This window comes from Candida jiufengensis, assembly GCF_024610255.1.
Source record: "Candida jiufengensis strain CBS 10846 chromosome Unknown scaffold14, whole genome shotgun sequence".
In the NCBI taxonomy this organism is placed as follows: domain Eukaryota; kingdom Fungi; phylum Ascomycota; class Pichiomycetes; order Serinales; family Debaryomycetaceae; genus Lodderomyces; species Lodderomyces jiufengensis.
This window is the reverse complement of record NW_026261566.1, coordinates 12,713-29,107: the sequence shown is the minus strand read 5'-3', so window position 1 is coordinate 29,107 and position 16,395 is coordinate 12,713. Positions and strand designations below refer to the sequence as shown.

The 16,395-nt window shown below is 24.8% G+C and overlaps 7 protein-coding genes across 7 annotated transcripts; 3 read left to right on the top strand and 4 right to left on the bottom strand. All coding sequences in view use genetic code 12, as the record gives it.

Moving 5' to 3' along the window:
- Positions 1-891: 891 nt before the first annotated feature.
- Positions 892-3,729, top strand: SEC5 (exocyst subunit; the record flags this gene model as incomplete). Its single annotated transcript, XM_051765971.1, has 1 exon — positions 892-3,729. The coding sequence occupies one exon, from the start codon at positions 892-894 to the stop codon at positions 3,727-3,729; it is 2,838 nt and encodes a 945-aa protein (XP_051617718.1).
- Positions 3,730-3,952: 223 nt separating this feature from the next.
- On the bottom strand, positions 3,953-5,140 carry KGF54_005197 (FTR1 family protein; the record flags this gene model as incomplete). The annotated part of the gene is made up of 1 exon (XM_051765968.1): positions 3,953-5,140. The coding sequence occupies one exon, from the start codon at positions 5,138-5,140 to the stop codon at positions 3,953-3,955; it is 1,188 nt and encodes a 395-aa protein (XP_051617717.1).
- Positions 5,141-6,223: 1,083 nt separating this feature from the next.
- Positions 6,224-9,655, top strand: STE23 (metalloendopeptidase; the record flags this gene model as incomplete). Its single annotated transcript, XM_051765967.1, has 1 exon — positions 6,224-9,655. One exon carries the CDS (start codon positions 6,224-6,226, stop codon positions 9,653-9,655), a length of 3,432 nt encoding a protein of 1,143 aa, XP_051617716.1.
- A 74-nt stretch (positions 9,656-9,729) lies between these two features.
- RAV2 (Rav2p) lies at positions 9,730-10,833 on the bottom strand (the record flags this gene model as incomplete). The annotated part of the gene is made up of 1 exon (XM_051765966.1): positions 9,730-10,833. One exon carries the CDS (start codon positions 10,831-10,833, stop codon positions 9,730-9,732), a length of 1,104 nt encoding a protein of 367 aa, XP_051617715.1.
- Positions 10,834-11,036: 203 nt separating this feature from the next.
- On the top strand, positions 11,037-12,770 carry KGF54_005194 (uncharacterized protein; the record flags this gene model as incomplete). The annotated part of the gene is made up of 1 exon (XM_051765965.1): positions 11,037-12,770. One exon carries the CDS (start codon positions 11,037-11,039, stop codon positions 12,768-12,770), a length of 1,734 nt encoding a protein of 577 aa, XP_051617714.1.
- A 62-nt stretch (positions 12,771-12,832) lies between these two features.
- Positions 12,833-13,393, bottom strand: KGF54_005193 (uncharacterized protein; the record flags this gene model as incomplete). Its single annotated transcript, XM_051765964.1, has 1 exon — positions 12,833-13,393. The coding sequence occupies one exon, from the start codon at positions 13,391-13,393 to the stop codon at positions 12,833-12,835; it is 561 nt and encodes a 186-aa protein (XP_051617713.1).
- A 267-nt stretch (positions 13,394-13,660) lies between these two features.
- Positions 13,661-14,938, bottom strand: KGF54_005192 (uncharacterized protein; the record flags this gene model as incomplete). Its single annotated transcript, XM_051765963.1, has 1 exon — positions 13,661-14,938. One exon carries the CDS (start codon positions 14,936-14,938, stop codon positions 13,661-13,663), a length of 1,278 nt encoding a protein of 425 aa, XP_051617712.1.
- Positions 14,939-16,395: the final 1,457 nt, after the last annotated feature.

The following is a 16,395-nucleotide window of genomic DNA, read 5'->3' as shown; positions in this document are numbered from 1 at the left end:
ATGATAATTTAATGTAAATTTATTCTTCCTTAATTACACAATATCCTAAATTCAACTTAAATGTGACAATTTTGAATATGTCATTGAACTCTTGCAAGAATTACAGACTAATTTTCGAAACTTCTTTAAAAACCCTATAAAGGTCTGTAAAATTTTGCCTAAGTAAAAGTCATATAATTCTTTAAAAAATTTCATTCATTGTATTTAAAATAAAATTTGATTATTTGGGTGCTGTAAAAGTAGTCTGTCGTTCAAGTCTTTAAAAGCTTAACTGTCCATGTTTGCATAACCCAAGGCAGACAAGAACTCATTGCCGAAAACTCCGTAAATTTCAACTTGGTGATTTTTGGGAAGTTGATTTTGTTGATATCGATGATGTTACTGATTAAAGTAATAGTTCAACTCTATGTCAAATTGTATTTTCATCAATAAAGTCCTGATTATCTTCATTACATTACATCTTGATTAATTTCATCATTATAGGTAAGTGTACTTCAATACAATTAGTTCTATTTTTCACAATACTGAATAACAGTCTGATTTTGTATTTTTTAATATTTTCAGTAATCACCTCTTTAATTAATTTAAACTAGTGTTCTTCAAATGATGGATATTTTGACCAGCTTCACTGCAGTTATGATATATCAGTGAAACTGCATTTTACCTAATTCGTATATTCAATTAATCAAATCAAACTTTCTACTTAAAAATTGGTTGTCAAATGTTAATACTAAGATAAATATAATTTTTAATAATTGTAAAAATACGACCAAAATTAGAGTTTTATTATATCAGATAATATACATATAATATACATATACAAATTACTTTCAATACACCAGCTTTTCACAACCACATCATTCAATTTATTAGTAACTACATATTTCATAAATGATCAATTTCAATCCTACCCAAGATCAACTACTATTTACATATAATATAAATTCAATTAATCCTCAACAAAGATCAGATATAAAATCAATTGATAATAATTATAATATAGATAATTTAAAGAAATTAACAACAGAAGAGAAATTTAAAACATTAATATCAATTATAAATTCATCATCAACAGCTGTAGAAAATTATGAAAATATTGACCTAGAAGATCCATTAAAAGGTTCAGGAAGTAATGTGGCTTCAACTTTAAAAAATTTAAAATTAATTTCATCATCAACAGATCCAATACTAAGTTCTTTTCAAATAAGTTCTCAAAATTTCAATGTTATTAAATATTTAACAACAATTCAAAAAGATACACCGTTAAGCAATTTAACAAATTCATTACAATATTTAGAAAGAAGTATAAATTCTCATGAAAAAGAATTACAACGTGCAATTGATCAGAATTTTGAAACTTTTGTAAATTGTAAATATCAAATCGATGATACTTTAATTGAATTTGATCAACAAAAATCAAAAGTTCAGAAAGATAAAGAGAATTCAAAATATTTCAATCCTCAACGTCATACAATTACTAAAAAGACTAGTGGAATCAATGAATTAACGTCAGAATTGGAGACTTCATTAAATAATTTAAGAACTACAAACACATTATTGATAAAGCCCATTGAAGAAAACAAATTGAAAGAGGAAAAATATGCAAAAATCTCAAATTTTATCAAATCCAATGAATTTTTCTTCAACTTACCATCTCAATTAATTCATTCACTTTCAATAAATAACAATAGGAAATTCATTGATGATTATAATAAATATATGAAAGAGAAAAAGTTGTTTTTACACAGAATATATCAGACAAATTTGGAAGATAATAATATGAAATTAACAATAGCCATTAAATTATTTCAAGAAATTGAGGAGATAGCAAAGCAATATAGAGATAAAATATATACAGAACTATTGTCTTCGGATCACGAAGTTAATCAAAAGGATGATCAAAAATTTATGTCATTAGTCGAGAATTTAATGCAATTAGAAGAGAATGATCAACAATCAAATAAGTCTAAACCAATTGCTGATTTTTTAAACAAACAGATTGATAAATTAAAAATGGATTTTGAACATCAAGTTAATAAATTTGATTCAAAATTTTTAATAATGCAAAATAAATTAGTTGATTATGTAAATTCATTAAATCAAGAACTTAAAGAAGGTTCACATATAAATTATATTTCTGAAAAATATGAAATGTACAAAAAAGAAATACAATCATCTAAAAATAATGAAGAAAAAATGTCAATTATTGAAGAAGCTTTCCAATCAAATGATAATGTTGATATGAGTTTAATTAATGAAGCTTGGCTCGTATTATTTAATTTCATAACTTATTTGGAAACTTTATATATGAAATTAGTTGATAAGTTTTTAAATAACTATTCCTATTATTACAAGATGGGAGTTGATCCTCAAGGTGCTATAAGAGATAGTTTTTTGAAAAATGTAGAGTTTATTGCCAGTATATTGAAGACATTATTTGATGATGATATCAAATCGGCGGATGGGAATGAAAATCAAAAAGATCCCAAACCATCAAATTATAAACAGTTTGTACCTTGCTATTCAAATTCATTATCATCAATAAATCATTTAAATAAAATTCAATATAAAGTTAATAAATTAATGACTAGTTTGGGTGATTCAATAATAAGAATAGGAAATATGACAAATTTTGAAGAAACAAATAAACATTTAAAAAATTTGAAAAATACTTCAGCACAAGTTAACAAAAAAATATTAGAAGCTGTTTGTTCAACATGGTTAAATGATTGTGGACAATTTTATGAATTAGAAGATTGGAAAATTGAAGAAAAATATAATACAAAAGATGGATCACCTACAAAATTAATCCATATAATTGAATATTATCAATTATACATGCTTTCAACTATTGGTAAATTAGTTAAATTTAAAGATAATGAATCTAAAAGTGGGATTGTTTCACCATATCCAAGTAAAATAATTTTAGTTAGTATTGAAATTCAATTTATGAGAACATTAGATAAAATAATTGATTCAATAATGAAAAAATTTAATATGGATAGACAACTAATAAAACAAGAATTAGAAATTGAAGTTGATCAAACTAAAATTGAAATTTTTAAGATTTTAACAATGAATAATTTAGATAAATTATCAAAAGTCATTTATCCAAGATTAATTCTTAAATTTGATCAAGTATTTGATAAAGATATATCAACACAAAAATTAAAATTGCTTGAAAATATAGATAAGGCAAGCTCATTAATAATGAGTGATATTTTAGATAATGAAAAAAAAGTTATTAACAATCTAATTGTAAATGGATTTGAAAAATATCAATTAAAAACTTATATAAATCAAGAAATTATGGTTGATCAATATATTTTTGAAATTTTAATGAGATTTGTTAAATTTGTTTACAAAATAAAACCATTAACAAGTGAAGGTGTATTTATTGCAATAATAAGTGAATTACAATCTCATTTTGCAAAAGGTATTTTAGATAATTTAAGAATTTTTCAATTAAGTTCATCAATAACTCAAAATCAATTAATTTTATTTAATTTAAAACTTGATTGTAATTTTGTTTTACAAATTTTTGAAAGCTCACAAAAATTAAAATTTAATGATTCAACTTTCAAAACTTTACAAGCAATAGTTAAAGAAATTGAAATTAAAAAACAAGAATTAGGTAAAGTTGATGAAAAATTATTTACAAATCAAATTTTTGAAGAAACTTTAAATGATTATCTCAGTACTTCTTCTACTCAATTCAATTGCTTTTGAAATTGGTCCCGGTAAAATTATGTTATTAAAGAAACGAAACAAATATAATTATAAAATATATATAAAAATTGACTGACTCAAAATTCCCCCAAATCCCTCATCCTGCAATATACAAATATTAAAGCTAATACATCTTTCAAATATCATCATCAACGAATTTTAGTTTATGTGTGTGTGTGTGTGTGTGTCATTAATAAACTCGCTGATTTTGAGCACCTAAAATTTAATAAGCTTTATATTCATCTTTTTCTCCATTAATTTTAATTTTTTCATTTTTAATTTCATCAACATCATCTTCAACACTATTAATTTCTTCTTCATTTTGATCAAATTTAACATTTTTTAAATCATTAAATAATTTATCTTTTTCTTCTTTTGTTAATTCATGTTTTTTCTTATTTTTTAAATGATACATTGGATTTAATGATCTTAATGTAATATTTTTCATAAATGGTAAATGACCAGTTTTTTCTTCATAAAGCATTAATAATAAAGTTACAATAACTGCTAACCAATAAATATTATAACTTATAACTGATCCATAAGTTGCTGAATTTTGCCAACCTAATAATGCATTAAAAACATCCCAACCATTATCAATTTCTGGATTACAACAATTTACATGCCATACTGATTTTGCAATATCATAAGTACCTGGACCAGAACCATTTTCAGAAGCATCACCACCAGTTTGAATATTAAATACATGAGATTCAAAATACCATATACCTCTTGAAAATAATCCTCCTGCAATTAAATATAATATACCAGTTGATATAATTAAAAACACTTGTAATGAAACTGTTGATCCTGAAAAATATAATATAGTACCAACTGCAATACCAGCAATTACACCACAAATAACTGGGATTGGGAAACTAGTAGCAGGTGAATGTAAACCAACACCACCTACAAAAACAATAGCTTCTAATCCTTCTCTTAAACAAGTAATTAAAGGTAAAATAAACATACAATATTTTTTAGTTAAATAACCAATTTTAAATCTATCCTTTTTATCATCAGGTACTTTAGTTAATGCTTGAGCTAATTTAATTCTCCATTTTTCTTTCATCTTGTTTATTCTTAACATTGCAATACCCATTAATGAAATTAAAACAGTTGCAATAATACAAAATATACCTTCCCATAAATCTTCAGATTTCGACCAAATATCATTACCTAAAGTATAAAATAAAGCAATAAATATAACACCAATTATAATACATATAATAACCCCTAGAACTGCTCCAAACCATACTTGATTTCTTAATTTTTTATAAACTTTAGGATCAGTTGTTGATTTTCCAATTCCTTGTTTTAAAAAAGCTAATAAAACTGAAACAACAACTACTGCTTCTAAACATTCTCTAAATACAATAAAAAAAATTTGTACATTGAAAACATTAACCATAATGGAAAAAAAAATTTAAAATTAAAATTTAAAATTAAAAAAAAAAAATTGAGGGGATTAAGTGGGAATTTGACAGTAGAGAAAGAGAAAGAGAAAATTGAAAAGAATCATCATAAAAATAAGGATTCAAATGTATTTATATATTAAATGAAAATTTTTTTCAGTAATCAATAGGGATAGGCTTTAAATTATGAACCATTCAAACTATTGTGTCAAACTATTAATAATTCAAAATTTAGCCAATCAATAGATTTTTTAGATAAGTAGTTTTTGCAATTTAAAAAATGGCTTAAAATGAAATCAAACAATAGAACATTTGCGTTACAATTAATATACAGTATTAATAGTTTTTAATAATTAATAACAGAAAGGTATAACCAATCAATCAAGAACAAAATGATCACAACTATACCAATAATCATTAATCAGAGAAATTGCAATAGTACTATATGAGATTTACCAAATACATTATTAGATGTTCTACTCCATGTTTCAGAATTAAATTAATTTTCTTGGTAAAAATACTTCTAATACAAAAGTGACATATAATACAGTCAAAGCATAATAACTTAAATTGAAATTAAAATGAAATTTTATTCCTAAACATTAAAAACTAAAATAATTTACGTAATATGTGCTGATGTTTCAAAAACAATTAATTAGTTATATAATAATAATTTTTATCAGATTAATCTAATACTATATGTTAGTTGTCTTATTTTAGCATGCAGTACCACTTATTTTTCTAATATTTAGTAAATAGTACATAACCTTTATTATATACAGTACAAAGTCACAATTTTTGAAACTCAAGTCATAATTCAAAATGTTGCGACATTGACTCAAAAAAATTGTGGATTGTGACATTTAAAATTAATTATTACGTTGTTACTTTTAACTTTAAAGTAATTAGCGCTTAACCATTATAGTTTATTTCTATTCTTTTTATCTTCTTTATCTTCTTCTTTTACTTGTAAAAGAATATAATTTTTACAACCACAACCTTTAAAGTTGTATTATTTTAATTATTTAATAACCTTTTTAAAAAGGAAATTTATATTATTACCTTTGATTATATTGTTAATGTCCATATGTTTTAATAATTTTAATTTAAAATCTATTACTTTAAATATTTTGAAAAATTTAAATTTATTTACAACATCTACTTCAAATTATAATAATATTCAATATCAACAACAATTTTATAAATTATCAACTTCAACTTCATCTTCATTAATAAATAAAAGATTTCAATCAACTTCATCTCAATATCAATATCAACAACAACAACAGCATCAAGAACAAATTTATCAATATCATCAAAATAATAATAATAATAATACTTCAATGTCAGAGTTACAAGATCAATATACTTTATTAGCAGATGATTCGATAATAACTAAATCAATAAATGATGATAGAAATTATCGTTTTTTTAAATTAAATTCAAATGATTTAAAAGTATTAGTTATAAATGATCCTCAAGCTGATAAATCTGCGGCTTCATTAGATGTTAATGTTGGATCTTTTAATGATAAACAATATAATATTTCTGGTTTAGCTCATTTTTGTGAACATTTATTATTTATGGGTACATCAAAATATCCAAAAGAAAATGAATATTCAAATTATTTATCAAAACATTCTGGTAATTCAAATGCTTATACATCATCTGAACATACAAATTATTATTTTCAAATTGGTTCAAATTATTTAGAAGGTGCATTAGATAGATTTTCTCAATTTTTTATATCACCATTATTTAGTAAAGCATGTGAAGATCGTGAAATTAATGCAGTTGATTCAGAAAATAAAAAAAATTTACAAAATGATATTTGGAGATTATATCAATTAGATAAATCAATTAGTAATTCAAATCATCCATATAATGGATTTTCAACTGGTAATTATCAAACTTTACATGTTATACCAGAATCTGAAGGAGTTAATGTTAGAGATACTTTAATTAAATTTTATTCTGAAAGTTATTCATCAAATATAATGAGTTTAGTTATATTGGGGAAAGAAAATTTAGATACTTTATCAACATGGGCAATTGAAAAATTTTCATCTATTCCAAATAAAAATTTAACAAGACCAAATTATCAAGGTAAAGTTATATATGATCAACAAAATCTATTAAAATTAATTAAAGCAAAACCTGTTAAAAACACTCATCAACTTGAAATTTCATTTATGATTCCAGATGATTTAGAAAATCAATGGGATTCAAAACCACAAAGTTATTTTTCTCATTTATTAGGTCATGAAAGTGAAGGTTCAATATTAAATTATTTAAAATCAAAAAATTGGGTAACTGAATTATCATCAGGCAATCTGAATGTTTGTCAAGGTAATTCAGTTTATATGATTGAATTTCAATTAACTCCATTAGGTTTAGAAAATTGGGAAAAAATAATTGAAATAACTTTTCAATATTTGAATTTTATATTGAAAGATGAGCCTCAAAAATGGATTTGGGAAGAAATTAAAAATATTTCTGAAGTTAATTTTAAATTTAAACAAAAAATTGAAGCTTCAACTACTGTATCAAAAATGAGTAATTCATTATATAAATTTGATGAAATTATTCCACCAGAAGATCTTTTAAGTTCATCTATTATAAGAAAATTTGATCCATTTTTAATTAAACAATTTGGTTCTTATTTAAATCCTAATAATTTTCGAATAACTTTAGTTTCACAAACTTTGAATAACTTAACCAAAACTGAAAAATTTTATGGCACAGAATATGATATTGAGGAAATTCCAAAAGATCTTTTAAACAAGATACAATCACCAACTTTAAATTCAAATTTACATTATCCAAAACCGAATGAATTTATTCCATCAAATTTTGAAATTTCGAAAAAGAAGCAACCAAAACCTCAAGTATCACCACATTTAATTAGTCATGATAATAAATTAAATGTATGGTATAAACAAGATGATCAATTTGAAGTTCCAAAAGGTTCAATTGAAATAATTTTCCATTTACCAAGTTCAAATACTGATATTGAATCATCAACTAAATCAATTATGTTTATGGAAATGTTAGATGATCAATTAAATCAAATTACTTATTATGCTTCATTAGTTGGATTAAGGGTTTCAATGAATTGTTGGAGAGATGGATTTGCAATTGCTGTTGGAGGTTATAATCATAAATTACCTATTCTTTTAAAACAAGTTTTGGAGAAGTTCTTTAGTTTTAAACCAGACCCAAAAAGATTTGATTTATTAAAATATAAATTATTAAAAGAATTTAAAAATTTTGGATATCAAGTACCTTATAATCAAGTAGGTACTCATCATTTAAACTTGGTAAATGAAAAAGTTTATGATTATGATGAAAAAATCAAAATTTTGGAAAATTTAAAATATGATGAAGTTGCAAAATTTATAGAAAAGAAAATATGGAAATCAGGTATTTTTGGAGAAGCTTTAATTCATGGAAATTTTGATATTCAAAGTGCAACTGAAATAAAAGGGATGATTCAAAAACATATGGAAACAATTAAGCCAATCATGAATGAATATGATGAATCTAAATTTCATTTACAGAATTATATTTTAAAACCTAATGAGAATCTTAGATATGAAGTTAGTTTGAAAGATGAAAAAAATGTAAATTCATGTATTGAATATTATTTACAATTTAGTTCCACTAATGATACTAAGATGAGAGTATTGATTGATTTATTAGTAACTATAATTCGTGAACCATGTTTTGATAGATTAAGAACAAAAGAACAATTAGGTTATGTTGTATTTTCAAATTTAAGAAAAGGCAGATCTTCATTAGGTTTTAGAATTTTGGTCCAATCAGAAAGAAGTTGTGAGTATTTGGAATATAGAATTGATGAATTTTTAAGAAAATTTGGTCAATATATCAATAATGATTTGAAAGATGAAGATTTTCAAAAATTCAAAACAGCTTTAGTGGATTCAAAATTAATGAAGATTAAACACTTGAATGAAGAAACTAATAGATTATGGAATTCAATAACTGATGGATATTATGATTTTGATTTTAGATCTAAACATGTTAAAATTATTGAAAAAATTACCAAAGCTGAATTTATAAAGTTTTTTAATGATTACGTTGAGAATAAATTAGGTAAGACTTCAAAATTGATTGTTTATTTAAATTCTCAAATTCCTAATGAGATTCCAGAGAAGAAAAGAATTCAAATTGCTTTGAATAATCATATTTATCATAATGGATTTAAAATAGATCATGAATATATTGATCAACTTTTGAAAGAAACTAGTAACGTGGATGAAATAATTGAAAGATATGTTTCTATACTTGAGCCAATTAATGGAAGTATTAATAAAGATCAAATTAAATCTGACATTATACTTGCAATTAATGAACCAATTCCAAAACATTATCCAACTGGAGAGTTAGTCAAATCAATTGATGATTTCAAATCAACTCATGAATTAGGTGGACCACCAAACCCAGTTGCTCCATTATCAAAATTTTATTACGAACAATCACATTTATAAACAAACAAAAAGACAATTAGATAAACTAGACAATAGACAATACAGTATATATATATTATTTAGAAAATGTAACACTATATTAAATTATTCAAACTATATAAAAAATTATTAATTAAATATTCAATAGAATCTAATTTTGTAAAACAACTAACTAATATAGGATCTTCTGATGATACTTCAATTTTGGAATTTATCATAACTACCATATTATTATATGTTATACATCTTGTTATATAATCATTTTTATCATAATTTTTTGTTGAAGTTTTAAATTGACCAATTTGATTCATTACATTATTGAAAAATCCACTTGAATGAGAACTATTATCATTATTGTTTAAATTTTCCAAAATCTTGGAATCTTCTACTTTTTGATTTGATTTTTTATTTTTAATATCATCACGTACCATATCTACGTACGATAATCCAGTATTAGGATCAATTTCACACCATGGTTTTTCGGTAATTTTGTGTAAATATTTCAAATCAATACATATCTCAGCTTGATTTATGTAAAAATCTATTGAAATAATCTTGGGTAATTCTGGTTCAAATGCAGTAGTATCTGTCACATTTTCTGGAAATATTATACTTGGATCAATGGGCATTTGTAAATTAGTTTTGGCATTTTGAATTTTAGATACTAAATTTTTGAATGATGTTATTAGTTGTTTATGATATGTTTTATGATTAATGGTGGTATGTTGTTCTGATTCTTCTTTTTCTAATGTTTCATTCAAAAGATATAATTGATCTAATAAATCTATCGAATCATCAATTGATTTTTTACAATTAACTAATTGTTGTAACAAGATAGGTTTTTTCAAATTCAACTTATTAAAATATTTATTCAAATAATGATCTTTTATCACAACATTAAATTTTAAAATATATAATCCATCTCTAATTATAATCCCATTTAAATTTGAATGATTAGTTGTAGAAGTTAAAGGTAATTTAATAGCTGGACCTCTTTCTATTCCCTTTGTGGTATCTGGATGTTGTGGTGAATTATACAATACTAAATTAGATACGATCTTTAATGTTTCGATGATTTGTTGAAATTCTGGTATTATTATTTGTGAAACTAACCAATGTAATTCTTTATCATTTTGATCTTGTTGAATTGTGGTTATTAAGTCGTTGAATTGTTGTTTGTTAGCAATTGATGTTGTCATTGTATTAATTGTGAGTCATTTTTTGAAAATTTCAGTAACAATTCAATAAATCAGTTGTATTGTATCCAAAAGCTATGATGAAACTGGTATGGTGATTTGGTGTTGCTAAATATTTGGTAAAATTTGGTAGCCAAATTGTAATGAAATTTTATAAATCACGTCTGTTTATTTTACAACCAATTTCGAATTACAACTTTATAAAGATGAATAATACAAGTCCAGAGGTGATAATATCGAATGTCACTTCTAGCTCAACTGCAATTGATTCTTTGTCAACTACGGGTTCCAAAATATTGCATGAACTATTATCAACAACTTCAATAATTTTAATTACATCATTAACTTTAATAATAATAGGTTCATATTCAACTGTATCCAAACCAAAAGATGCAGAAGATCCAAGATTGGATATGGAAATGAATCCAAATTTTGATCCAACTGATATGGACAATTGTAAATATTATATAATGAACAAAACAGATTTAGAATTAAACTCAATGCAAGATTTATCAATGAAACAAGTTTTAATGTTCCCATTTATTGCAGGTGCAGCTTTAGGTGGAATGTATTATTGTTTAAAAAATCAAATTAGTATTACATCAATTTTGAGATGGTATATAATTTTAATTACTCCGGTTAATTGTTATTTTACATTTCTGACAATTTCAACAATGGCTATTAGAAAATTTACTCATTGGATTGGTAAAGATTCTAGATTGATAACGGAAAGATATAGATTAGTAGTTGTTAAAGACAAGGATGTGTTTCCATTAGGTAAGTTGGAAAATTTACTGGAAGGTGAAGAAGAGAAGAAGAAAGACCAAAAGTTATCAGAAGAAGCTATACATGAGAAAAGAGTTAAATTCGATCAATATTTAAAAAATGAAAAAATTAAAGTTTTCAATGAAAGTGATATATTAAATGTTGACAAATTTGATAGTGATTGGATATTTGATTTTAAATTTTTATTTACATTACCAGCATCATTAACAACTACTTATTTTTTCAATAAAAATTATAGTTCTTGGATATGGAGTAATTTAATTGCCTTTACATATGTAATTTCTGGTTTCCAACAATTTAAATTAACAAATTTTAAATTAGCTCATACTTTATTAATTGGATTATTCATTTATGATATATATTTCGTATTTGGAACTGAAATTATGATGACAGTAGCTACAAAAATCGATATTCCAATGATATTATATATTCCAAAAATTTTTGATGTTGGTCATTCAATATTGGGGTTAGGTGATATTATTATCCCTGGTTTATTTTGTAGTTTATGTTTAAGATATGATGTTTACAGATATTATGAACAAACTAAAGAATCATTTCACCATTTAACACCATATCCAAAACCTTATTTCATTACAAGTTTAATAAGTTATTCAATTGGTATAGTATTAACTTTAATTGCTTTGTATGTTTTCAAAGCAGGTCAACCAGCACTATTATATATTGTACCATGCTTACTTGTTGGTGCTAATTTAACTGCTTTACTCAGAGGTGAATTTTCACATTTCTGGTCATTTTCAGATGGGTTGAAACCATTTGATGAAAAATCAAAATTTGAAGATGATGATGAAGAATATATACCTGAAGAAATTGATGATGAATTGGATGAATTTATTGAAAAAGTTGAAAGAAAAAGAGCTCAAGAAGATTTAGTAGAGACTGACATTGATGATTTGTATTTGGAAGAAGATGATGATACATTTTTAATTGCAGTTGATAGTGCTACTGAGTTGCTTGATGAAGAAGAACTGGATGGTGATGACGATGATGATGAAGATGACGAAGAATTTGATTCGGATAATAGTGATATCATGATTGCAGAAGAATTGAATGTTCTTGAATATGATTTACAATTTGAACCTCAAGAATGGTACACTAGTGAGGAAGAAGAAAATGAATCAGATGACGATGAATAGAGGAATTAGACTTTTGAAAAAAAATAGATTGTTGCATTAGTTTTGTATTAATATAAATTTTGTTACTGTTGTATAGTCCAATTATTATCTAGATACTCTTTAAACCCATCATCAAAAGTTAATAAAATATACAATACCGGTAAATTAAATAATTTTTCACCTTTAACTTCTAATTCGGCTTCTCTTCTTAAATTTTCATTTATCCCATCAGTTTCGATAGATGCTTTTACTTCTATTTCGTTTGAAAAATCAACAACTTCTACATCTTTATCAAATTTTAATTTCTTATATGGATTAAAAGTTGTTTGAAATTTAAACAATCTATTATATTGATGTAATTTTTTATTTGATTCTTTTGATTTTTGTTTTACTATTTCAATTATTGATATCAATTTTTGAATATCTCTTGTGAAACCTTCGAATAAAATGGCATTAGTAGGTAGTTTATTTAGTATTATGTCAATTGACTTTTTCATAGAATCATTTTTGGTGATTTTGTATTTCGTTATCTCCCTGGATGATTTGGTTTTCAATTCTTGTATTAGGCTTTGGGTATATAAGTTGATATCATTCTCGACTGATATGGCTGTTGGTTGAGTTGGTGATGTAGATGAAGATGACATATGATGGAGATTTCCATGGGTATTCAGATTTGAAACACTTTTTTTCATCAAGAAAAATATCTAGTTTTATTAACAATATTATTTTCCAGTCGTTAAACCAAATTACACGTTAGAACGAATGTATATCTACAACTCAATCATGATTTAAATAAGAAAAGGATAGACAATGTTAATAAATTTAAATATAAATCAATATAAATTATTATAAATTATTATAAAATTGAATCAGGTTAAAAAACTTGCAAAACTATTCATTCAACAATAGCATCATTTTATAATATCTTCCTTTGAAACAGGTGGTGATTTTGTACTTCTTGAAGAAGAAAATCTTAAACTTGATCTTAAGCTGCTTCTATAACTAGACCTTGAACTAGTATTTGCACTACTCAGATTAATAATAATTGAAGTTGAATCTAATTCACCAAATCTATTTGAAGTACCTAAATCTAAATCACCACTAAATTGGGCTAAATTTAATATTGAGTTTTGGAACTCTTTCAAATTTGAATATTTTGATGATTTGTGCAGTTTTAAATGTTTAAATTTTTGAAATCTTTTACGATATGGTGAACCAGAAGATAATGAAGTAACTGCTGCCATTGAAGCTGTTGAACTATTTGGATACATCATCATTGGAGTGAAATTTGACATTGGCATTGGAGTTTGAGGTGGCATTATTAAACTTTGAGAATTATTATTAATATTTCTGAAAAATGATTGTTGTTGTTGTTGTTGTTGCAGATAATTTAATGAACTAGCATAACCTGATCCACCAATATGACCAGAAACAGGTCGAACTGGAGTTACAAATCCATTTGGATGTAAAAAATAAACATTTCCGAATTGATCTGTTAATTTTGATAATGCTCCAGGATGATGATTAAAATTATTATTATGATGATTATGATGCCCACGATTTAAACTAGAACTTGTTGACAGCATGGTTGATGATGCTAAATTTGATTCTTCACTTGTTGTACTACCAGTTGTTTGTTGTTGTTGAGATGAATTATTAGGAGGAAAAGCATCAGGTCCAAAAGTTAAACTTTCACGTCCTTTAATCAATTCCTTAACTTCAGAATCAACACTTTCAGAATCACTACTTGTTAATTGATCAGGTGGTATGGTAACAGTTTCTTTCTTTAATGAGATGGACGGATTAGGTGGTACAGGATCAGTTTTAATAATTAATGGCGATTGAGGTGGAGAAGATGCTGGCAATTGTTGTGGTTGTGGTTGTGGTTCTGGTGGTTCTGGTAATGGGAAAGGTATTGGTGATTCTTCTTTTGGTTGTGGTGGTGGTGGTGGTGGTAAGTTGATTTCAGATTCTGATTGTGTCAAATGTGATTGTAGCTCAATTTTAGGAACAAATTTATTGATATAAATTGGTATTACTATTTGCTGATCTTTCCCATTTATTGGATGGAATAACTTATACATTATTTTATCTAAAATCAAATTAAAATCTATGAAGCATCTATATTGATAAATGAAATTGAGTATTGTCAATGCAAGGTTCACATATTGATTTAAAAAATGCTTCATTGCCAGAAGCTATTGATTAAAAGAATTTTGACTTCAATGTTGATATGAACTTCAAGTTATTGATTTTATTGCAAAAAAAAAAATTTTAATACTAAAGCTTATACTTTTACAACATTAGATTAATAATTTTTAGAGATATCTATTTTTAAAAATAAATTATTTGTCAAAAACTTATTACATTTTTGATGGTTTATAATTTCCAAAATTTTGAAATATTTCTAAAAAAAAGGATGCAAAAGATCAAAAAACTCCACAAAATTGAATTACTATAAATCATAAAAATTGAATATATGAATAAGAAAAATTTTTGACTTTATACGTGGTTTTTTCTATGTTCTTCATTAATATGAGTTGTTTTTTCCTAGATTTTATAATTTTAAGATCAGATTTATATTGTTTAATAAAAATATCATTAATTGAAGAATATTTAAGATTTGAGTCAAAGATCTACATTAAACTATATTATATATAAATTTAGATACCGCAAGAAGTAAATTTTGCATCTTGCATTGTAGAGTATGTTTGTTGCCCTAAGATGCATTAATATATATTGTGACCAAATTCTTATTCAGTATATTGATGATCGTATCACTCTTAAAGAAGAATCACAATAATACTTTTATCATCCTTTGTTTTTAACTTTTGCAAGATTATGACTTAATCGAAAAAAATTTAATGTCATTGCACATAAGGTTTGTCAAAATGGCCACACTAATTAACAATTCCTGAATCAGATCAAAGCTCATATATTAAATAAAATATATTGAAAACATCTTTTAGACCATATGATATACATGCTTAAATACTGCATTACGGATGTTTAATTTTCAACTTTTTGCAACCAAAGTTTTTTTTAAATTTTAGATTGATTAGCAAGAGCAACAGATGCTAAACAGTAAATTAAACTTACTGTATTTTCTGAGTTTTCTTTGCACTCTTGAGGGCAATCAAATTAAGGTTAGATCTTTACATTATGAGAGTAATTACCACAAGAATTTTGATCAAATTCATGAGCAAATTATTATAAACATTCACAAACAAATAAACTATAAACTATTTCGAACTGCAACGAGTAAGAAGGACATTTGGCACAAACTTCATGTTCAGCATAAGAAAGTATGTGAGTTTTTAAGTAGTTGAATTAATTTGCAACATAAAACTTAGATTTAGGAAGACCAAATCCGAGGAACATGAAACAAATTGGTAGCTGTTTCTCACTCTTATCAAATTTATTATTATTGCCCCATAATTCAAATTTTCCGTTTTAAAGCAAGTAAATAAAATATTTATAATTGAGAGAACTTAATAAGGTTAAATTAACCGCTATTAATTGAAGACCGTAAAACTATTTTGAACAAATGTTTCAGCTGACTGACTCTGTTTACTGAAAACTGTCTAAGTCTGGTAACATTTTTGATCTTGGTGATTTGTCATAATCACATTTGACCCTTATCTCC